This window comes from Bidens hawaiensis, unplaced genomic scaffold (genome assembly GCF_021521415.1).
Source record: "Bidens hawaiensis isolate Kalapana, Puna unplaced genomic scaffold, B.hawaiensis_p1.1 tig00029604_1, whole genome shotgun sequence".
In the NCBI taxonomy this organism is placed as follows: Eukaryota; Viridiplantae; Streptophyta; class Magnoliopsida; order Asterales; family Asteraceae; genus Bidens; species Bidens hawaiensis.
Genome location: NW_027494902.1, coordinates 95,262 through 120,064, shown reverse-complemented (window position 1 = coordinate 120,064; position 24,803 = coordinate 95,262). Strand labels below are relative to the sequence as shown.

The following is a 24,803-nucleotide window of genomic DNA, read 5'->3' as shown; positions in this document are numbered from 1 at the left end:
ACAAATGAAACTCAATGTCCCTGACTGCGAGAAGGTCACGCACCTACCCGCAGCAAAGAAATGTCCTTCACGCAGAAAGCTATGCGCACAAAGTAATACGCGCAGAACACTTAGTCTATTCTCCAGTTGTAAGGAGATTACTCCCGCCCAAAAAGAAACGGTAGCGTGTTTCAGAGATTTTCCACTTTTTACTGTACACTGACAAAGTACCTGAAAAAGCACACTGTAACATGAAAAGTCAACTGTCAGCCACCCTACTCCCACCAACCACAGACCTGCATGTCCTGACCAAATCAAAATCAAAATCTTTTATCCACTACTCCACTTTTAAATAAATAATAATAATTTCCATACTTTATCATCATTACCCCTAGATATGAAAAGATTACAATCCTCTAAAGCAAGGGATTGTGTTCCCTTGAGTTTGCCTATAAATATGTAACCTAAATTATCACCCAAAACACACTTCAAAGAACTGCAAACTTGCACTAATCCTCTCCCAAGCATCCGTTGTTTTCATTTCCGATCCTGTTACTAGGTAAGCCGAGAATATAACCTTGAGATCTACTTTCCAACCCTTATATTCTCCCATTTCTTGATCTTAATATATATACTTCTTGTTATTTAATCGTATTCTAGACCTTCGATTCCTAGGCCAACACCAAGAAAACCCGAATCTCGATTAATCCCTTAACAAGAACCACAGGTGAGTCTCACAGCCCCTATTCTCGCTGTTTTCACTGTTTTTAAACTGTTTTCGGGGCGAGGGACACGTACTTAAATAATGTTTTATCATGGTATACTTACAAGCTATGCAAGCGATTATGTGTTTAAATTATATTTCATGATGAGCAATGCGAACGGTTATCTAAGGTTTTCGATGTATGTGCGCTAGAACTCGAGTAAGTGATCACTTTACCATTGGAACTCTAAGGGTAGGGACTGCTGGTTTGATCCACCCACTCGTAGGGGTCGCACCTCTTTGCATGGACGAGTGCCTAGTATGGTCATGGGGCAGTACTATGGGTTTGAGCCCGCTCGTAGGGGTCGCGCCTCTTTGCATGGACGAGCGCCTTGTTTTTCCGGCACAACGTCCGCGCGTGACCCGCGGGACGGAATTATTGATTAGCTCGTAGTGGCAGCGCCACTTTGCATGGACGAGCACATTTTCCTGAAACGTTCGCGCGTAACCCGCGGGACGGTATTACTTATTTTAGCTCGTAGTGGCAGCGCCACTTTGCATAGACGAGCACAGTTCCCAGAAATGTTCGCGCGTAACCCGCGGAACAATTTTATCAGAATATGTTGATAGAACTATGTTTTACCAAGCATGTGTTTTAATGATGCTATCAGAATTATGTTTCAGAATGATTTGTATCAAGATTATGATGCAATACGATTTATCAAGTTACTAAAACTTGTGAACTCACTCAGTTTATACTGATTCAAATGTTTTTTACGTGTCTTTCAGGAGATAACTAGGTAGCGCATGGAGTCACACTTAGAGCACCTCACGCTGAACATCTAAAACTAGCTTTTTGGAAGATTTTAGTTCTATCCCTTCGATGCGCGTGGTTGTTCCCGCCGCGTAAGGGGATAGGGCGTGGAAATCTTCAACAGTTTTATACTTTGATGTTTTTATGTAATTTTTAAACAATGTAATGTATTTGTATTAAACATTTCATGCGCAATGAAAATCTTTGAATCTTTGCAATGGCCCGTGCTTAATTATCAATCCCCACTCGCGCGCGCCCGGCTGTTTCCGCCGCTCAGGGCCGGGTGTGACAGATTGGTATCAGAGCACTGGTTATAGCGAACTAAGAAAAGAAGTTTTAACCTAGACTATAACCGTTGGGGGAAATCGCATGAAATATTTTCAAAAGAAACTATACACACACTTAGGAACACGGGTCACACAGTGTCTAGTAAATAATGATAATATTATGTGCTCGGAATACATGCGCTAAGTTTGATATATTTTCATTCTCTTTTAAAGCGAGAATGCCTCCAACTAAAGCCAAAGGAATTACCATGACACCCGAGGAACTCGCGGAAATAATCGCGCAAGCAATCGCAACACATGAGGCCAGCAAGGCCGAATCAAGTCAGGGTCGTCAGAATGAGACCCCAGAACCCGAATCAGGAGCCTTGGACAAAGGATGCTCCTACAAGACATTCATGGCCTGTAAGCCTTGGCCATTCAAGGGTATCGAAGGGGCCATTGGGCTCTACAACTGGATTGACAAGATGGAGACAGTTCTCTCCATTAGCGGATGTAGTGAGAACCAGAAGGTCCTTTACGCGACCTGCATGTTCCAAGAAGCAGCTTCGTCTTGGTGGAAGCTTCAAGTGAAAACCTTGGGGCGAGAAGTTGCTCTTCACAAGACCTGGGAGGAACTGAAGGAAATGTTGATGAGAAAGTTCTGCTCTCGCGCAGAAATTCAGAACCTACAACAGGAATTCTGGAACCACGCAATGGTAGGAACGGATATCGACGCCTACAACAACCGGTTCAACGAGCTTTGCCAGTTGGTGCCAGACATGGCAAACATGGAGGAAAAGAAGATCGAGAGGTATATCTTTGGGTTACCTCCTGTTGTTAGGGTTCCGCTCAACGCCGCAGCGCCTCCAACCTTTGATGAGGTGGTAGCGCGGGCCATCACCCTTACAAGGGATACGGTCCGTGCGGGTATGTTAACTACGCGCGGAATCGAGCAGCGAACCTCTGATCCCAAGAGGAAGTGGAACTCTCACCACCGAGGGTCCGACTCCAAGCAACCACCGTTCAAGAAGCAGGAGAGCGTAAGGGCTTACGCGATCCAAGCCGCGGAGCCATCAAGGAAAGGATACAGCGGGCCTCGCCCATGGTGCAACAAATGCAAGTATCACCACGAGGGTGAATGCGCAAGAATCGAATGTGCCAAATGTGGCAGACCAGGGCACAAGACGATGAATTGCCGTGTCAGAGAAGCTGGAGCGAGCGACAACTGCTACGCATGCGGGAAGCCAGGGCATTTTAGTCGGGATTGCCCGCAAAAGGGAAACCAAGCTCGCGGGAGAGCTTTTGTGATCGGCGCAGGCGAAGCTAAAGAAGAGCCGAATGTGGTAACCGGTACGTTTTTGCTTAACGGACATTTTGCATCTGTCTTATTTGATACTGGCGCTGACCTAAGTTTTATATCCGCTGAGTTTAAAGACTCCCTAGGCCTAGCAACCAGTAGGCTAGACACACCTTATACTATAGAACTAGCCAATGGTAGGCAGTTATGCGCAAACGAAAGAACTGAACAATGTGTAATAGTCATGGGAGGTCACGGGTTCAATATTAACTTGTTGCCAATAGACTTGGGAAGTTTTGACATTGTGATAGGTATGGATTGGTTAGTCGAGAACCACGCGGAAGTTATTTGCCATGAGAAGCAGGTTCGGGTCCCACTGTTGAACGGAGAAACCTTGGTAATTCAAGGGGAAAGAAGGGGAGTTGCGACGAAACTGATTTCGTGCCTAAAGGCGCGCAAGTGCCTAAGGAAAGGGTGCTACGCCTTCCTGGCGCATGTAGTAGAGAAGAAAGGGGATGAGCGAAGAATTGAAGACTTACCAGTAGTGCGCGAATTTCCAGAAGTTTTTCCTGAAGATTTGCCCGGATTACCGCCGCCGCGACAAGTCGAGTTTCGTATTGATTTGGTCCCAGGAGCTGCGCCAGTAGCTCGAGCGCCTTATCGACTAGCTCCATCTGAGATGCAAGAGCTATCCAATCAGTTACAGGAACTATTGGATAAGGGTTTCATACGCCCAAGCTTTTCACCTTGGGGAGCTCCAGTACTGTTTGTTAAGAAGAAGGATGGTTCGTTCCGGATGTGTATTGACTATAGGGAGCTGAACAAGCTGACAGTCAAGAATCGGTACCCCTTACCGAGGATTGACGACTTATTTGACCAGTTGCAAGGATCCAGTTATTATTCGAAGATAGATCTACGGTCAGGATACCACCAACTTAGGGTCCATGAGGAAGATGTGCCGAAAACAGCCTTCCGAACTAGATACGGCCATTATGAGTTCTTAGTGATGCCTTTCGGGCTAACTAATGCGCCGGCTGTATTCATGGATCTGATGAACCGCGTGTGCAAACCATACTTGGACAAGTTTGTGATTGTATTTATAGATGATATTCTGATTTATTCTCGGACCAAGGCCGAGCAGCAGCAACACCTGAGATTGATTTTGGAATTGTTGAGGAAAGAAAAGTTGTATGCGAAGTTTTCCAAGTGCGAGTTTTGGCTTAGAGAAGTTCACTTTCTCGGTCACGTTGTAAACGAGAAAGGAATACACGTTGATCCTTCAAAAGTCAAGGCCATCGAAAACTGGGAAGCGCCAAAAACCCCAACTGAGGTGAGGCAATTCCTAGGACTAGCTGGCTACTATCGACGCTTCATTGAGAACTTCTCCAAGATAGCTCTACCTCTGACCGCGCTAACTCAGAAAGACAAGAAGTTTGTTTGGGGCGAAAATCATGAAGCAGCGTTTCAAATGTTGAAACAGAAGTTATGTAGTGCGCCAATTTTGTCTCTGCCCGAGGGGACGGACGACATCGTCGTTTACTGCGACGCTTCACATCAGGGACTCGGATGTGTCCTTATGCAGCGAGACAAAGTCATAGCGTATGCCTCGCGCCAACTCAAGACCAATGAAAAGAACTACACAACGCATGATCTGGAACTTGGAGCGGTTGTCTTCGCGCTAAAGATTTGGCGCCATTACCTCTATGGTACAAAGTGTGTAATCTTTACGGATCACAAGAGCCTTCAACATATATTTGATCAAAAGGATTTAAACATGAGGCAACGAAGATGGGTGGAGTTGTTGAATGATTATGATTGTGAAATTAAGTACCACCCTGGAAAGGCGAATGTGGTAGCAGACGCGCTAAGTAGGAAGGAGCGAATAAAAACACTACGAGTCAAGGCTCTAAGGCTGACCATTCGCGCAGATCTCTTTACCAGCATCCGAGACGCTCAGCAAGAAGATTTGAAACCAGAGTTTGCTAAAAACGAATCCCTTGGGGGTATGATTAAGAATTTGGAACTTAAGAACGGCAATCTATACTTCGCTAACCGCATATGGGTCCCTCTCAAGGGAGGATTGCGTTAGCGAGTATTAAACGAGGCTCACAAGACGCGGTATTCCGTACATCCTGGCGCAGACAAGATGTACCAAGATGTTAAAGCGCTGTATTGGTGGCCCAATCTTAAAGGCGCCATCGCGACGTATGTCAGTAAGTGCCTGACGTGTTCAAAAGTAAAGGCTGAATATCAGAAGCCGTCGGGGTTACATCAGCAGCCAGAAATTCCCATGTGGAAGTGGGAACAAATCTCTATGGACTTCATCACCAAACTGCCAAGGACACCTGGGGGTTATGACACGATCTGGGTTATTGTAGATCGGCTAACTAAGTCAGCGCACTTCCTGCCGATCAAGGAAACCGATAAGATGGAAAAGTTAGCCCGATTGTATATTCGAGAAGTAGTTTCAAAACATGGAGTCCCAGTGTCCATCATTTCTGATAGAGATAGTCGGTTCACCTCAAGATTTTGGAGATCGTTACAAGGAGCTCTAGGTACTCGCCTTGATATGAGTACAGCTTATCATCCTCAAACGGATGGGCAAAGCGAGCGAACAATCCAGACATTGGAAGATATGCTGCGCGCGTGCGCAATCGATTTCGGTGGTAGCTGGGATACTCATCTCCCATTGGTTGAATTTTCTTACAACAACAGTTATCACACAAGCATCAAGGCTGCGCCGTTCGAAGCTTTGTATGGGCGTAAGTGTAGATCCCCACTGTGCTGGGCTGAAGTGGGTGACAAGCAAATGACTGGTCCAGAACTGATCCAAGAAACAACAGACAAGATTTTTCAGATAAGGGATCGCCTTAAGACAGCGCGCGATAGACAGAAAAGCTACGCAGACGTGCGAAGGAAACCATTGGAATTTCAAGTAGGGGATAAAGTACTTTTGAAAGTCTCTCCATGGAAAGGAGTCCCCCGTTTCGGCAAGCGAGGAAAGTTGAATCCGCGCTTCATCGGACCATTTGAGATCCAGGAAAGGGTCGGTCCGGTTGCTTATAAACTCCGTTTACCCGCCGAACTCAGTGGAGTTCATGATACGTTTCATGTGTCCAACCTCAAAAAGTGTTTATCTGATGAAACGTTGATTTTACCGTTGGAAGAGGTTCACATCGACAAACAACTGCACTTTGTAGAAGAGCTTATAGCCGTAACCGATTGGAAAGAACAAAAGTTACGCAGAAGCAGAATCAAGTTAGTAAAGGTTCAATGGAACTCGAGGCGTGGGCCTGAATTCACTTGGGAAAGAGAAGACCAGATGCGCATGAAATACCCACACCTCTTTCAGAGCATGGCTTCTTCCAGCAACGTCTCCTAAATTTCGGGACGAAATTCGCTTAACAGGGGGAGAATGTGACACCCGGTAAATTCCCAATCCCTTAAACCAAGTAATCAACCTAAATATTAGGTAATTATGTTATGTGCGCCCTGCGCGAGCGCGCCATGTTAGTCAGCGCGTGCATTTGTTATGTGCGCCCTGCGCGAGCGCGCCATGTTAGTCAGCGCGTGCATTTGTTATGTGCGCCCTGCGCGAGCGCGCCATGTTAAGAACCAGCGTGAGCATATGTTATATGCGCCATGCGCGAATGTTTTGGCTTTATGTTTTCATGTACCTTAACGTTATGTTGTCTAATGGGTTGACCGTCACGCATAATGCTAAGGCGGGTGCACCCTAAATCGTTTATGAGCGTGCGGAAGGGAACTAACCTCCCCGCATGGCGGGAACATTGAGAGCTAGTTTGTCTGAAGCTCCAAGATGGAATTGACTTCAACATAACTGATCACTATGTTGAAATACCAAGACCACCTGGAGAATCTACAAATGAAACTCAATGTCCCTGACTGCGAGAAGGTCACGCACCTACCCGCAGCAAAGAAATGTCCTTCACGCAGAAAGCTATGCGCACAAAGTAATACGCGCAGAACACTTAGTCTATTCTCCAGTTGTAAGGAGATTACTCCCGCCCAAAAAGAAACGGTAGCGTGTTTCAGAGATTTTCCACTTTTTACTGTACACTGACAAAGTACCTGAAAAAGCACACTGTAACATGAAAAGTCAACTGTCAGCCACCCTACTCCCACCAACCACAGACCTGCATGTCCTGACCAAATCAAAATCAAAATCTTTTATCCACTACTCCACTTTTAAATAAATAATAATAATTTCCATACTTTATCATCATTACCCCTAAATATGAAAAGATTACAATCCTCTAAAGCAAGGGATTGTGTTCCCTTGAGTTTGCCTATAAATATGTAACCTAAATTATCACCCAAAACACACTTCAAAGAACTGCAAACTTGCACTAATCCTCTCCCAAGCATCCGTTGTTTTCATTTCCGATCCTGTTACTAGGTAAGCCGAGAATATAACCTTGAGATCTACTTTCCAACCCTTATATTCTCCCATTTCTTGATCTTAATATATATACTTCTTGTTATTTAATCGTATTCTAGACCTTCGATTCCGAGGCCAACACCAAGAAAACCCGAATCTCGATTAATCCCTTAACAAGAACCACAGGTGAGTCTCACAGCCCCTATTCTCGCTGTTTTCACTGTTTTTAAACTGTTTTCGGGGCGAGGGACACGTACTTAAATAATGTTTTATCATGGTATACTTACAAGCTATGCAAGCGATTATGTGTTTAAATTATATTTCATGATGAGCAATGCGAACGGTTATCTAAGGTTTTCGATGTATGTGCGCTAGAACTCGAGTAAGTGATCACTTTACCATTGGAACTCTAAAGGTAGGGACTGCTGGTTTGATCCACCCACTCGTAGGGGTCGCACCTCTTTGCATGGACGAGTGCCTAGTATGGTCATGGGGCAGTACTATGGGTTTGAGCCCGCTCGTAGGGGTCGCGCCTCTTTGCATGGACGAGCGCCTTGTTTTCCGGCACAACGTCCGCGCGTGACCCGCGGGACGGAATTATTGATTAGCTCGTAGTGGCAGCGCCACTTTGCATGGACGAGCACATTTTCCTGAAACGTTCGCGCGTAACCAGCGGGACGGTATTACTTATTTTAGCTCGTAGTGGCAGCGCCACTTTGCATAGACGAGCACAGTTCCCAGAAATGTTCGCGCGTAACCCGCGGAACAATTTTATCAGAATATGTTGATAGAACTATGTTTTACCAAGCATGTGTTTTAATGATGCTATCAGAATTATGTTTCAGAATGATTTGTATCAAGATTATGATGCAATACGATTTATCAAGTTACTAAAACTTGTGAACTCACTCAGTTTATACTGATTCAAATGTTTTTTACGTGTCTTTCAGGAGATAACTAGGTAGCGCATGGAGTCACACTTAGAGCACCTCACGCTGAACATCTAAAACTAGCTTTTTGGAAGATTTTAGTTCTATCCCTTCGATGCGCGTGGTTGTTCCCGCCGCGTAAGGGGATAGGGCGTGGAAATCTTCAACAGTTTTATACTTTGATGTTTTTATGTAATTTTTAAACAATGTAATGTATTTGTATTAAACATTTCATGCGCAATGAAAATCTTTGAATCTTTGCAATGGCCCGTGCTTAATTATCAATCCCCACTCGCGCGCGCCCGGCTGTTTCCGCCGCTCAGGGCCGGGTGTGACACTATCGATCCAAAATTTTATTTCAACCTTCATAATTCGGAAGATTACTAGAATGCTCCATGCTATTAAACATGTTTGATGAATATGGAATATCTAGTTTTTCTAATCTAATTTACGTATTTTATATTTAAAGTAACTAACTTTAGTTTCCGAGAAAAAAAACGTATTTTAATTTTTTCTATTAATTTTTAAAAGATTTATTGGATTTTAATAATCCCTATTCAATGATATTGATCGGTAATAATACATATTCATTTTATCTCCACTTACGGTCCCAAATTTAAAAAAGTTGTCCTCTAATGATCCCCCGTTAAAAGGACTTAATGATGTTATATTTTTTTTTGAATTTCAAATCTAATGCTTTAAGGCTTTTGATCGGAAGGAGGATACGGGTCGATGGATGTAAAACTCAGTTTGAAACCGTGCTATAAAATGAAGAAACAATGTTTTAATTCGGGTGTTTGAACTTACAATTAACATAAAGTAAGCCGTTTGGATCACCGCTTCGAGCTAAGTCTTACATCAGTCGACTCTTATCCTCCTTCCGATTAAAAAAACCTAAAACATTTATCAAGACCATATATTTTATGACACAACTAAGGTTAATCGGACAAGGCTCACGAAACACAAATATTGTGAAGACATCTCACTATGGCCGGCGGGGCAGCTAGGTAAAAGAATAATCAGTAAAGTTCTCAAAAGGTGTGTATTCAACCGTACACAATAATGAGAAATATCATTCATTTTATAGGCACCCGACATTCCTTCTAGTTACCCTAATTATTACATAACATACTTAAAATAAATACAAGTGTCATAACAGGTCTTCGAGTACACATATTCCATATCGAGCAGACCTTGTAATCCTCAAGTGTGCTCGGAACATTGCCTCGAACGGACTTTACTTTTCTCAAGCAGACTTCAATTTTCATAATAAAATCAAACTTTGCTTGGAATTATCCCACGAGCAAACTAGTTCTTGCTGGAATCTCTTCAATCTTTGACTTAGTCATATTTGAGCAAACAAAGTATACTCAAGTATTGTAGCTAGCTCGAGATTGAACTATGCTCGGAGTAACACTAGAATAAATTTCAGTAACTCCCTTCAAGCATACTTGAGATCCACTTTTTTTTATCTTTGCTCAACCCACCAGTTTACTTGTTAACATAGTTTAAGCTTAGATATATCAAGGGTTTGCTTGGATACTAACCTTGCTTGATAGAGGTACAAGTTTGCTCGACGAAGTGCAGCTTGCTCGAAGCTCAACACTTTGAAGAATTCAAGAAGTTAACCTTACCGGATAAGACATCTTGCTTGAAATACCAAATACCTTGCTCGGAGTGTCTGAGTATGCTCGAGTTCCATACTTATCATTTTTTGGGGAGGTTGAGAAGATTCCTATATTTCCTTGTTAATTCTTTAAACCCAACAACATTAGTTTGAAATTCGAAAAAAAATTATAACGACGTTAAATCCTTTTTAATGGGGGACCTTTGGCAGCCAAATTTTTTAAATTTGCGACCGTCAGTGGTGATAAAATGAATATAGATTATTATAGGTCAATACCATCCAATAGAGATTATTAAGGGTCATGCTAAACGTACCCCCTCCCCTGCTAATCATACACCCCCTGAACTTTCATTTTCTCTAAACATTTGTAATTGACATGTTAGGCCCTTTTACTTTATTTTATGATTCTCTCAAAATATGAAATAAAAAACTATTAAGTTTTTTATTTTTGTTTTATATTTTTTTAATATATTTTTGTTACTGATTTTTTATTTTATTTCTTTAAGATCTTATTAAAAGTTAGTTTATTTTTTACATGTATTAAAAAGTTTTGTATGTTTTATCTGGCTAGTTTTTTTTTTTTTAAATGTATTCAAAACAATTTGATTTTTTTTTGTTAAGTTTGGATATATGAGATTATTGTTACCTTAAAAAAAGCCAAATTTGTTTATCACGTTGTCTGTTATTTAACCTTTTTATTTATAAAAAATATCATGATTTTTATAAAAGAATGTGTTATATCTCTTAATTAAAAAAACGCTCTCCAAAAAGATTAAAATAAGTATAGGAAAAAAACAATTTTTTCAAAACAAGAAAAACAACGTTTTTAGATAAGAAAAATATGTTTTTATTAAAGGGTTATAAATATACATAAAAAGATAAAATATAGAAAAAAACTGTTAAATAAAAATAAAAAAATGCTTTAAAATAATAATAATAATAATAATAATAAAATATAACAAAATGACATAAGAAATTATAAAACGGTCTAAATCATATTAATATAAAACTTGAGGGAAATAATATATTTAGTAAAAATAGATGGGAGGGGGTACGTTTAACAGCATTCTTATTAAAATCCATTAACGACTTTTGGATTTATTTGTTTGTATAGTTGGAAGAGAGAGAACTTATTATATTTTTTCCGAATACATCTCAATTCTAATGTTTTCCCATTTGTTGTAGTTGAGCGTGGTCTCATTGAGCTTCGGAAACTGGCAATTGAAGCCCAACTGTGGCAAGCATCTCGTAAGTTAGTTGACCCCGAATCTGAACATAAATGGCAAATGCACATTAATTTCTAAGATCAGTTTTTCCATAACATAAATGACACATGTACAATAATTTCTAACATTGTCGATTTTCTGGTGTTTCATTTTTAGTTTTGGGGATTTGATTTGAATTGTAATTTGTAATTTTGGAACACTTGTTTCTTTTAGTGAGTTTGGTTGTTTGAGCTATGGATCTTTCTAGGAGAGTCATGGTTGGACCTCATCCTATTTTAGTACTTTAAAATTTAGTGGCGGATCTAGACTCGAAACCGAGCTATAACGCTCAAAATTTGTTTTTCCCCATATTAAATACAATGTTAACGAAACAAATATAAAGAACACGACAACAAATAACTTTAAACTAAGCGGGTTAACAAACCAATAGTGGCGGATCTAGGTTGGACTGTAAATATCTCCTCTTCGGTGTTTGATAGCTTGAAACCGAGCCATTACATCTTCTTCATTTACATTATCAAACATTTCTCTTTCGACCGCATAAACTAAAGCATTGTTCAAATACTCATTACCCATTAGATTGCGCAAATCCGTCTTGATAAGCTTCATTTTAGAGAAACATCTTTCAACGGTTGCAGTTGCAACCGGTAAAACCAATGCTAGCTTCAATAACCGATAAACCAAAGGAAAAGTTGTGTGTTTTCCGGTTTCCACCATTACACGAGCAAGATCACCCATTCCACCAAGTTTTGCAAATTTATCATCTTCCTTTAAAGTGTAATAAAAGGTCGTAAGATCACCTGGAATACACCCTCTTTCTTCGTTAGTAAAATCATTCGGATACATCTCTGAAAAAACCACTATCTTAGATATGTCAAACTTGGAAAACGAATCACAAGGATTTAAACCCGACATATTTTCTAACAAAGTAGTTGAGACCTCACTAAATCTATTTCCAAGTTCTTGAATTTACATATCCAAGACCTTGTTAAAAACTTCAACCTCAAAATGATGTCGATTAGTAATGGCATACTTCTGGTTTCTTTGATTACCATAACTTTCCTCCATTTCTAACATCTTAATCTTGTTTTTTCACAAAAAGATGTAACTTTTGCCAACATCTTGTCAAATCCGGTTTGTCTTAGATTATTCAATGCTCGATTTGTCCCGCTTATCAACTTAGACGCTTCCAACAAATCTTGACTTTTTTTTTGAAGATGTTTTGATAAAGCATTTGTGAGGCCTAAAATTTCGTCCAACAAGTGTATATAAAACACAAATTCAAGAGTCTTAAAATATGATAGAATACCTTTCGCATTATATTTTTGTTGCACACTATCTCCATCTAATTTAATAAATTAAAGCACCTCAACAACTTCCGGGAATAATTTAACAAACTTGTGATTGTTCTATGATGAGAACCCCATCGCGTGTCTCCAACTCGTGAAAGGGAAACCTCTTGATTTTATCCTTTCCCTGTTTTAATCTCACCAAGAAGAATTTCATTTTTCACCCTCTCACTTTTTAACTCCAACATCATATCTTTTCTTGTACAAGAAGCACCAACCGTATTAACAACCATGCCAAGAGATTCATAAAATTCTTTAACACCGGTACGTTTTTTTGTAACAGCCACAATCACTAACTGAAGTTGATGAGCAAAGCAATGTATGTAATGTGCTGATGGATTATCTCTTAAAATCAAAGCTTTTAATCCATTAAACTTTCCTCGCATGTTGCTTGCACCATCATAACAAGTAACAACGTAAGAAATACGCTTTTTCTTGTTTAGTGCTATACTCCAACCAATCATATTTATCAAACAATTTGACATTAAAACGTCTCCGGCCACTAGAATAGTTTGACCATTTAAAGTTATGACCTCGTGGTTGAAAAGCTTTGTTAACATGATATGCTCTTCTTACGTCATGTATTTGATTAGGATGATAACTAGTAATAGGTGGTCTATCGGCGGGATCCGAAGGAAGATCATCCAAATTGATTTTTGAACGTATTGAAGGACTTGAACTTGGACCGCTATCTTCATTTTCTTGCAAATCATCAACCATATTTGAACATGAAGTTGGAATATTTAAACTTGGTGAAGATGAACCAATGTCATCGTTTTCTTTTCTTTGACATTTAAAAAGGTTGCTAATAAGAGCTTGTTTACTCATCTTCAAAGATTTAAAGTTCCTAAACAAATTTTGAAACAAAAACCTAATATCAATAATCAATAACCAATATCAATAATCAATAACCAATAATCAATAACCTAAAAAAAACCTAAACAAAAACCTATTCATTTCCAATTTAACCCTAAATCCTAAATTAAACAAGACATCTACCTGTGGCCAGTGGGCGGTAAGCCGGTAATTCAGTAATTGTGGACAGTGGACCGGTGGTGACAGGTGGAGGTTCGTCGGACGTCGGCGGGTGCCGTGGTGGTGACGTGGTGTGGAGCCGGCGGCTGCTACAGTGTGGAGGATTGGTGTCTCTGCGCTGCTATAGGGGAGGCTGGACAATATTATTTTGTATGTGCGTATGATTTTTTTTGTTGTGAAAGGTGGGTTAATGGGTTGGTTGGGTTTGTTGTTTGGGCTTTATCTTTTGATTGAATATAAAACATATATTAGTTGGGCTTAAAATCTTAGCGGTAACGTTATATTTTTTCAGCCGTAACGAAACACGAAAATCGACCAATTTTTTTTACACTACCCGTAAAAATTTGGTCGTAGCGGAGGCTACGTCTGGGCTTAAGATATGTCCGCCCTTGTTAAAATTGCTAGAAGTTTTTTTAATTCATTATTAAATAATCCGCATAATGAGTATCGAAGTAGAAGTCAAAGAGACATAGCGTAGAGTTAGGGATGTTCAACATGATCACAATTTCAAAAATGAAATCACAATAGGCTAAGGGTATGTTTGGGATTCCATATTTAAGGGGAAAAGGTCTTTTTGTGATAAGGTAAAAAGGTATTATGGGTTTTCAATAAGGAGTTTTCAAAAAAGTGTTTGGATTAACATAAGGCAATAAGTTGTTTTTTAAAAAGTGTTTAATTTAACTTATTGATGTAAAATGACTAAAAAAGACATTTTTGATATGGTTAAAGAGCTTGGTGGAATGGTGGGATGAGGGTGGAATGGGAAGTTGTATTGATAAGGAGATAAGTTAGGAAATCCTAACTTATTGAAAACTTATATTTTAGCCTAGTAGATAAGGAGAAATAGAAAATGACTTTTATATTCCCAAACACTATTTTAACACAAAAATAATTTATTTTATAACAATAAGTTATAAGGAGAAGAAAATAAGGAATCCCAAACACACCCTAAGTGTCTACATTTAAACATTAAAAGTAAGAACTTCTAGTCCGTGCAAGTCAGTATTAAACCAAAAGGTTAAACTACCAAGCTTCACTACGTGTCCATAAACAAACTCCATTTTAGACTACAATTACTAAATAAATGAAACTTTAAAAGCATTTAATAGTGATCAAACATAAAAACAATAATATATATTATATATGAAAAAAAAGTTATTTACCCCTTTCAAATGAGTTTAGCAACATGCAAATTATATTGAATTAAGGGTTTGGGTATGTGGGTGGGTGGGAGGGAAGACAACCGGTGGTTGTGCATAACCCAGAGAAGAAAAACCAAACATAATAACCCAAAGCCACCAAACAACTTATACAAACTTATGCCACCACTACATTGCTAGGACTTGAGCAGTTAATGCGGAAAAACATCGAATGTTGAACAATGACCGATATATTAGATATTGGTTTTTAAATTTAGATATCGGTAATTTATATATATATATATGTGTATATTAAGGTTAGTTTTATATTTTTTATGTATAAATGGGGTTAAAATATATAAACTAATATTATACTTTATATGCAAAAGTTTCTAAACTTAAGAAATTAAATGTAAACTAATGAAAAATAGAGGGGTTAAATCACAAAATACCTAAACTTTATTAAACCTAATAGTCCAATACAACATTCTCTTCCTTGCTTCCTCCAAAACTAGTGTTGCCCTCCTCTTTCTTTCTCGTTACCGACTGTAAAAGTCGCCTGAATATATGTCAGAGCTCTCTATTTGACCGATTAGTGGTCGACTAGAACATTTGAAGCAACCTGAAAATCGAACTTTGAAATCCTTCCTAATTTCTGGATGCTAAAATGGCCCAACTGAGAAAATCGGTGATATAACCGATATTATTAAAGCAAAATATCTGCCATATATAAGTCATTTTCTCCAATAATATCGGGACCGATAATTTGCACTGATACGCTAACGACAGACTGATAACCGATATATCGGTGATATATATCAACGATATATCGGCCGAGTTAACTGCATAAGCTAGAACACAACCCGTCCTCCTAACTGCAAAAACTTTAGAACTCACCCATTTTAAGCGGCACACTTATGATAGATAATGTATGTTTTTTTTATCATTTTTATACACCAATTAAATTTATGGCAATAAACATAAAAATTAGCAAAATCATGGTATTATAATGAACTTATGACATACTGAATATGCTAATAGTTAACCGAGGCTTTGTGTAGCTCTTATAACATTCTTGATAGCATATTGGTGAATCAACTCTTCACAGTTTATGCTCTCTAATATTCTGTTTTTGATAGCTATCATCTCCAACCAGCTAAGTCTTTCTAGGAGCATTGTAAATCGTAAATAAGATTTCAATAACTATAATTTCAAAAAACTATTTTCTTTTAGATGCAACCGTGACTGCTGTTGTTCGAAGTCATCTGTGTTGTTATCCCACTATTCGTTTTTTTTATATTTTGTTAACTTTTGTTTGTTAGTTAAAAGTAGTGGGCCTTTCTTCAATTTTCCTATAAGCCTTTGGGTAAACTAAAAAAAATGGGTTTAAAAGGTGTTTAAGTATTATAAAAATAGTGGAATTATAAGCATTTGGGTAATTCTACATTTAAATTCAGGAATTCAACAATTTTGTGTGCCCACCCAAAGTGCCTCGTCCGGGCGTCCACATGGCATACCCTTAGAGTGCCATGATTTGATCCACACAAATATATTTGCAGCAATTTCATAAAAATCATTAAGTATGTAACTCGAGCAAACTTGGACACTCCGAGCAAGGTATTTACTATTCCGAGCAAGATATCTTATGCAAGTAAGGTTATCTTCATGAATTCTTCTAAGTGTAAAGCTTCGAGCAAGCTACACTTCATCGAGCAAGGTTATTCTTGAATCAAGTATGGTTTGTATACGAGCAAACACTTGATCAATCTAAGCTTAAACCAAGTTCACAAGTAACTTGGAGGGCCGAGCAAGGATTTAATAAAAAGGAATATCAAGTATGCTTGAAGGGAGTCTATGGAATTTATATCAAGTGTTACTCCGAGCATAGTTCAATCTCGAGCAAAGCTACGGTACCCCGAGTGTACTTAGTTTGCTCCAGTAAGTAAAAGTCTATGATTGAAGAGATTCGGGCAAGAACATGGTTGCTCGTGGGATATTTCCGAGCAAAGATTGGATATATTATGAAGTTTGAAGTCTTATTGGGAGGAAAACTTTAGTAATGTCTACTCGAAGAATGCTTCGAGTACACTCGTGGATTAACAGGTCTACTCGACAAAGGATTATGTTTACTCGAAGACTTTTTTTGTCACTTGTGTTTATTTTGAATATGTTTTGTAATGATTAGGGTTTCTAGAAGGAATGTGTCATACCCCAACCAACGGCGGCGGAACATGCCGGGGTGCAACGATTGCCCATGAACACATGACACTATTTAAAGTGACAATATTTAAACTACTCATTTAATTTCATAACATCATAAAGTCACATAACATACTTGTTCACAAGATAATCATAAGCAAATATAGCAAATAATATATTGTTCATTTTTCTAATATCCTAAAGGTCTTGATAACATTTCTCCACGATCTCGAGTCAACCAAAAGTCAAACCTGTAACATTGCATAAACTAAAGTTTATCAACACAAAGGTTGGTGAGCAATTCATAGTTTTGAACAAATATGTATATAATAAGAAATGCCACAATCTTGTATACGAAACGATAAATAATAGCAACAATTTGGATAAATGAAATCGCTAATAAGAATACATTAGCGACACCTTGCTATAAGAGAATACCAAATAGCCTAGGATTTTGTATGAAATCGTTAAATAAGAATACATTAAAGACACCTTGCTATAAGAGAATACCAAATAGCTTAGGATTTATGAATCAACCCTCCAAAAGCGGTAAACACATTAGCATATAAGCATGTAAGCATAGAACACCAAATCGAACATTTATTTAAGTAAAGTATACAATAAAGTTTGTGGTTTAAGACTCAAGTATAAAACATTTAGTTTGAATAAGATATGCAATATCACCCCCAAAACGAAAGATGGAAAATGAGGAATGAAAGTACTTACATTCAAGTATAAAACTTGATCGGTAAAGGACAGGAAAATCGGAAGGACGAAGTTTAACGAGCAAATCCTAAATAAAAAGGAAAAGCCTTGAATTAGAAAGGTTGTTTTAGGAAAAACTTTAAAATACAAGATAAGAAACATAAACAATTAAAGTTTATGGTCTAAAATTAGATAATAATGCTTAGGAGATGTGGAGACGTCATTTGGTATGTTTAACGGATCAAAACGAGTTGTAAACGAGGTATTTAGTGTTGCCGACGTCGGAATTCCGGCGGCCGGAACCCTTGATCGGAAAAACGAACGGGAAGGGACAAGGGAGGCTGCTGGTTTGTTAATTATTATAAGCGATATACACTTTTGGCCCCTAGACTTTTGAAACATATATAAAACTAATTTTAAATTTAATTTACTCCTTAACCCATAACTTTATAAATATATCTATTTGATTAAAACTTGTTATATTTTTTTTTATCTTTGGATTGTTTACTTTTTATACTCACATAGTTTGAACCTGATTATTTTTTTAACGTTTAAGGCTCGGAGATTCGTAGATTGAATGATACGAATAGATAATGAACATAAACGAACTTTAAATACTTGAATATGATTTAAATTGATAACTTTAAAAAACAAGTACTTTGAAATGACAAAACGGGTGGGTTCAACAAAAACAAATACAAATACGAATACGAAAAATTGACAAATGTCACAGCAATCCTTACTTTTGAGTTTTTCGTCCCGAAATTAGGTAGAAGAATCCGTAACAAAAATATGAGGATACTTTGTTCGCATTTGATCTTCTCGTTCCCAGGTGAATTCAGCGCCACGCTTGGATTCCCAACAAACCATTACCAAAGGTATACGACTACGTTTAGTTTCCTTGTCTTTGTGATCCATGATTTCCACCAGTTTCTCGGCAAAGTGCATTGTTTCATCGATGCGCACTTCGTCGAGTGGTACATGGAGATTTCCCTCAGCAAGACATTTCTTCAAATTTGAAACATGAAACGTCGGATGGACGTTAGAAAGCTCTTGAGGAAGTTCGAGTGTGTAAGCAACACTACCAACACGAGCGAGAATCTTGAAAGGTCCAACGAAGCGAGGATATAGTATACCTTTCTTGCCAAAACAAATAACACCTTTCCAAGGGGATACCTTGAGAAGGACACGGTCACCAACATTAAACTCGAGAGGTTGCCGTCGGTTATCGGCATAACTCTTTTGACGGCTACGAGCGGTTAAAAGGTTTTGTCGGATTTGAGAGATCAGATCAGTGGTCTCTTGAACCAGTTCCGGACCGGTGATTTGGGTTTCACCAATTTCATTCCAACAGATAGGTGATCGACATTTACGACCATAGAGTGCTTGGAATGGAGCCATACGGATACTCGAATGATAACTATTATATACGAGAACTCAATCAAGTGAATATGAGAATCCCAGTTTCCAACCAAATCCATGACACATAACCTAAGCATGTCATCGAGCATTTGGATCGTGCGCTCGGATTGCCCATCGGTTTGAGGATGAAAGGCGGTGCTAAGATCCAATCGATTTCCCAACACGTTTTGAAGTGATGACCAGAAATTATACGCAAAGGTATATCATGACAACAAACAATACGTTGAACATAGATATGAGCGAGTTGATCAACCGAAAACTTTTTGTTGATCGGAATGAAGTGCGCAGATTTAGACAAACGGTCAACAATAACCCAAATACCGTCGTGTCGATTTCGAGTAGTCGGAAGCTTAAACACAAAATCCGTAGAGATATCTTCCCATTTCCAAACAGGGATGTGTGGTTGAATGAGCAAACCAGATGGTCGTTGGTGCTCGGCCTTAACTTTAGCGCAAGTAAGGAATTTTCCCACATATAACGCGATGTCTTTCTTCATACTGGGCCACCAAAATGTGGTCCGTAAATCAAAATACATCTTATCCGCACCGGGTTGATTGGAATATCGAGACTTGTGAGCTTCGTCCATGATGAATGTGCAAAGATCGTCATGATTAAGAACCCACAAACGATTGAGGTAATACAACAAACCATCGCGCTTAGTTTCAAGTTGATTTTCAACACTGCATGACATTTCATCATACATATCACCCTCGGTGAAAGAGACATGTTGGGCTTCAAAGATACGAAGTTGGAGATCGGTTTGAACGGTCACACAATGAAACAGAATTGATTTCACATGGGTCTTTCGACTAAGGGCGTCGGCTACAACATTCGCTTTACCAGGATGATAACGAATTTCGCAGTCGTAGTCGCTAAGTAGTTCGGCCCATCGTCGTTGCCGCATGTTTAGATCTTTTTGGTCGAAAATATGATGAAGACTTTTGTGGTCGGTGAATACCACACACTTAGTGCCATAGAGATAATGTCTCCAAATTTTCAACGCGAATACAACGGCACCGAGTTCGAGATCGTGCGTTGTATAATTCTTTTCATTAACCTTAAGTTGTCGTGAAGCGTAAGAGATAACTTTACCTCGTTTCGTAAGGACACAACCGAGGCCTTGGTTGGAAGCATCACAATAGACAACAAAATCCTCATTTTCCTCGGGAAGTGCAAGTATCGGTGCATCGCAAAGCATGCGCTTAAGAGTATGAAAGGCTTCATCTAGCTTTGGCCCCCATACATAAGGTTTATCCTTATGAGTTAGAGAGGTTAGGGCAAAGTGATCCTGAAAAAATTAAGAATGAAGCGACGATAATAACCCGTAAGACCAAGAAATGAACGAACTTCGGTAGGAGTGGTTGGAGTTTTCCAATTCTTAACGGCTTCGATTTTGGCTGGGTCAACGTGGATACCCTTTTCGTTTACTATATGCCCTAAGAACGGAATTTCTTTCAACCATAACTCGCACTTTGAAAACTTAGCATAGAGTTGTTCCTTCCTTAAAAGATCAAGGACGGAATGAAGATGTTTCTCGTGCTCGGCTTTGGACTTGGAATAAATAAGAATATCATCAATAAAAACACTTACGAATTTATCTAAGCAAGGTTTGCATACACGTTTCATGAGATCCATAAACACCGCGGGTGCATTGGTTAGCCCAAAAGGCATAAGCATAAATTCGTAATGCCCATAACGAGTCCGAAAAGTGGTTTTGGGTATGTCATCTTCATGCACACGTAGTTGATGATAACCAGAATATAGATCAATCTTTGAGAAGCATGAAGCTCCTTGGAGTTGATCAAAAAGATCGTCAATACGAGGCAAAGGATAGCGATTCTTGATTGTGAGTTTGTTGAACTTACGATAGTCAATGCACATACGGAAAGATCCATCTTTCTTCTTGACGAAAAGAACGGGTGTGCCCCATGGAGATGACCTAGGGCGAATGAATCCTTTGTCCAAAAGTTCTTGGAGTTGGTTAGACATTTCTTGCATCTCGGAGGGTGCAAGACGATAAGGTGCCCTCGCAATTGGGGTTGCACCAGGCACGAGATCGATTTGGTATTCCACATCACGATTAGGAGGAAGACCAGAAACATCATCGGGAAACACCTCGGGATACTCACGAACAACAGGAATGTCCTCAATTTTTCGTTCTTTCTTTTCCACCACATGGGCTACGAATGCAACATACTTCTTGCGTAAGTACGTTTGGGCTTGAAAACAAGTGATGAAATTTATGCTCAAGGGAGAAGGCTTTTCACCAGAGACAAGAAGAATTTGACCATCGGCTAGCGGCATACGAATGAACTTCTCGAAGCAAACAATTACAGCATGATGAACAGATAACCAGTCCATGCCTACTATGATGTCAAAACTTTCCAATTGCATTGGAATGAGGTCGATTGAAAACTTGTGGTCATTTAAATCTAACTTGCAATTTCGAATAATCGAGTCAATTGATATAGATTTACCATTAGCTACCTCAACAGAATACGAGTTTTTAAGCTTAGATCGGGTTTTAGCAAGTAAAGGCTCAAATTCAAAAGACACAAAGCTCATATCGGCACCGGTATCAAATAAAATGGTTGCAAGGTGGTCATTTACGAGGAACGTACCGTTCACCACATCACCGCTTTGCTGAGCTTGATTGGCGTTAATCATGAAAGCACGCCCACGATTTTCTTGAGGAGCTTGAGCAGCTGGAACGGCTTGACCAACTTGTGGTGTAGGAGCTTGGATAGCTTGATGCGGCTGCACTTGAGCTTGGTTAGCCAACAACAGTGGAACTTGCGGTTGATAAGTTTGCTGCGTTTGATAAGTTTGCACTTGGTATAGCGGAGCTGGTGCAAGCTGAAGCGATTTTACAGATGCGAGTCGTGGACACGCGTTGCAAAAGTGGTTCGGATCACCACAATGGTAGCAAGCTTGCACTTGGTTCAATGGTTGGCCATAAGACACAGGACGGGGGGTTTGGTTGAGCCAATCTTGGAGGAGCAATGACAGAGGTTTCTCGGCAAGAGGCACTAAGGTGTCCAAAACGGTTGCAACGAGTGCATTGACGACAAACGGAAAAGGCGGGATGGTGTCGTTGGCAGGCGTTAGAACAATGGATGTGGTCCATTGTATGGCTTTCGAAGAGGTGGTGCAAGGTTGGGTTGGGGTTGAGGTGTGGTTTGTTGGGTTAACACATAGTTCTTGTGCTTCTTGCCATGGTGGTGTGAGGAGTAAGAAGGCTTGGATGACTCGGGTTTCGATTCTTTGGACTCGGTAGAGGATTTATCAGTTGGTTTCTTCGGTCCCTTCAATTTCAAAGTCCCGGCTTTAACATGATTATCAGTTAAAGTTGAAGCAAGGTTAATCGCGTCACCAAGTTCTTTGGGAGCACTACTCAACACACTATCTTGGATTTGCCTCGGTAGTCCCCGAATGTACTTATCGATGGCACGCGAGGTCGGGGTAACAAGGTGAGGTACCAGCACACTGTGTTCATTGAAACGAGAAGTGTAAGCTGCATGCTCACCACTCTCTTGCTTGAGGTTCCAATACTCAACTTCCAAGTTCATAAGCTCACTTGGAGGGCAGAATTGCTTGGTCATCAGTTCCTTCAATTAGTTCCATGGCATAGCCATGGAGGCTTCGGCACCACGGGTTGTCTTTTCCTTCACCCACCAGGTAAGCGCCCCTTTTTCAAAGACACTTGTAGCAAAACGGGTTCGCTTATCATCGGGACACTCAATGTGGAGGAATTTGCTTTCCATTTGTTCATACCACTGAAGTAGGGCAGTGGCACCTTCAGTCCCATCAAAATCCGGGGGTTTGGTGCTGGTGAAAGTCTTATACGAACAGTGAGATGGTTTAGGCTCGCTTGAAGCAGAGGCGATACTGGCAGAAAGGTTCTGGTGAATTTGGGTCATCATATTAGGAATGACCGCGGCTAGTTGTTTGTTGATTTGAGCAGTTAACTTGTGGCTAGAGGTTTTGGAAGAACGGCGCTTGTTGAAATGGATAGACATTCTTCGAACAATAGTAACGAAATTCGTGAGACTCGGAATAGGGTGTGGTATAAAAGAAATTCCTTGTTAAAGTTTGTTTTAAAATAAATACATAAATGAAGATCATAACAATGGTAATAAATCTTGTGTGGAACTTTAGAGTTTTCATGACCTTGGTGTCAAGAGTTTCAGAAAACAGACACGTCCCCCTTACAGTTACTACATACCCGCCATGAATAACCATCTTTAATAAGAATAAATATCGGAACACCACAATGAAAATCAATAATTGAAAATGTTGGAAAAATCTTTGTTTTTAGGCATAAGCCTTGGACTTGTGTGTGCTTGTGTAATTAAAGTAATTGAATCATCAGTATAATAGTAAAAACTAAGTGCTTTGAACAATCACATAAGGTCCACATAATTTCTAATTATGCAACCTAAGCAATTAAGCAAATAAACTATAACTAACTAGAACACTACGTCTAATGTCCTATTTTATAGTCACGGCTCTGATACCAATCTGTAACACCCCGGATAAAGTGGAATACGCCCGGGTGCGACGTACAGATTGCCCAAAACACATGTGACACTATTAAGTGACAATATTATCATTATTTCATTAATGATTCAAATAAAAAGTACTTTTGCAAATAAGAAAGTTACAAGGAAATAAACATGTCAAACACTTTATTATTGGTAATCCTATGTCTAGTGTCTTCTCTTGCTTCATCCTCTAATAAGCATACCTGTAACATATGTATAAAATAATGTCAACCAACTTAATATTTGGTGAGTTCCCACAATTTATATAATACATAAAAATCATACAATTCCATGAAAACTCGTGAAAAGCAAATAAGGTCCTTTCCAATTGGGATTGTGCACCAATGTACTCGGTTAATGAGGCCTTTTTCCACTCATAACAGCAAGGTCTTGAGTGCAAAGGGGGGCGTATGATCATACTATATTGAAGTAATCCATGAGCAAGTAACAAGTAAGCACACAAGTCCATGTATGAATTGTAGTTTGTAAGAAAAATCATAAACAATTGGGTTTTTTTGTAGGATACATATGCTACCCCCCAAAACAAGAGTAAAAAGGGGGTGTGAGAAACTCACCTTTGAATTGGGATGACAATCTTGAAAATGAAATGAGAGCGCGTTATATGAAACCAAACGATCGAATCTCATGAGCTAGAAATAATAAGAACAAGAGAATCACTAACTAATTTGATGAACTAAAATGTCTGTTTTATAGTTCATACGTATTTATTTATAAGTATTTTGTTACACATTTTTAAGTGTATTAATATATAAGTTAACGGGTTTTTTATGAATTATTATCATAATAGTACTTATAAAATTAATATAAGATTTGAATCATGTTTATGGAATTTATCGTTACCGGTATGTTTATTTTAATATGAACATTTGTCGGTTTATGATTTATAAAATTACAACATTATTATATGTATCATTTATATAATTAATCTACGAGTTTTAACGAGCGGTTCGGGTTTGTGAAAGTTGATTCTTGAACAAAAATGAGCTAACGAAAAACAAAACAACCTTTACTTAACTATAAAACTAATTTTTATTTATTTTGTATAATTTATAAATATATATTTAATTTATTCTAACTAATAAAAATGGTTTTTAAAAAATAAAATGTTGGATCTGCAGTGACCCGGGTTCGAACTCGGGTCTCCAT

General features: G+C 39.0%; 1 protein-coding gene across 1 annotated transcript; it reads right to left on the bottom strand.

The window, feature by feature from the left end:
* Positions 1 to 17,155: 17,155 nt before the first annotated feature.
* Positions 17,156 to 21,453, bottom strand: LOC143579125 (uncharacterized). Its single transcript, XM_077062515.1, has 2 exons — positions 21,032 to 21,453; positions 17,156 to 17,216 (listed from the first exon to the last, which is right to left on the bottom strand). Exons 1-2 carry the CDS (start codon positions 21,451 to 21,453, stop codon positions 17,156 to 17,158), a joined length of 483 nt encoding a protein of 160 aa, XP_076918630.1.
* Between the last annotated feature and the right edge of the window lie 3,350 nt (positions 21,454 to 24,803).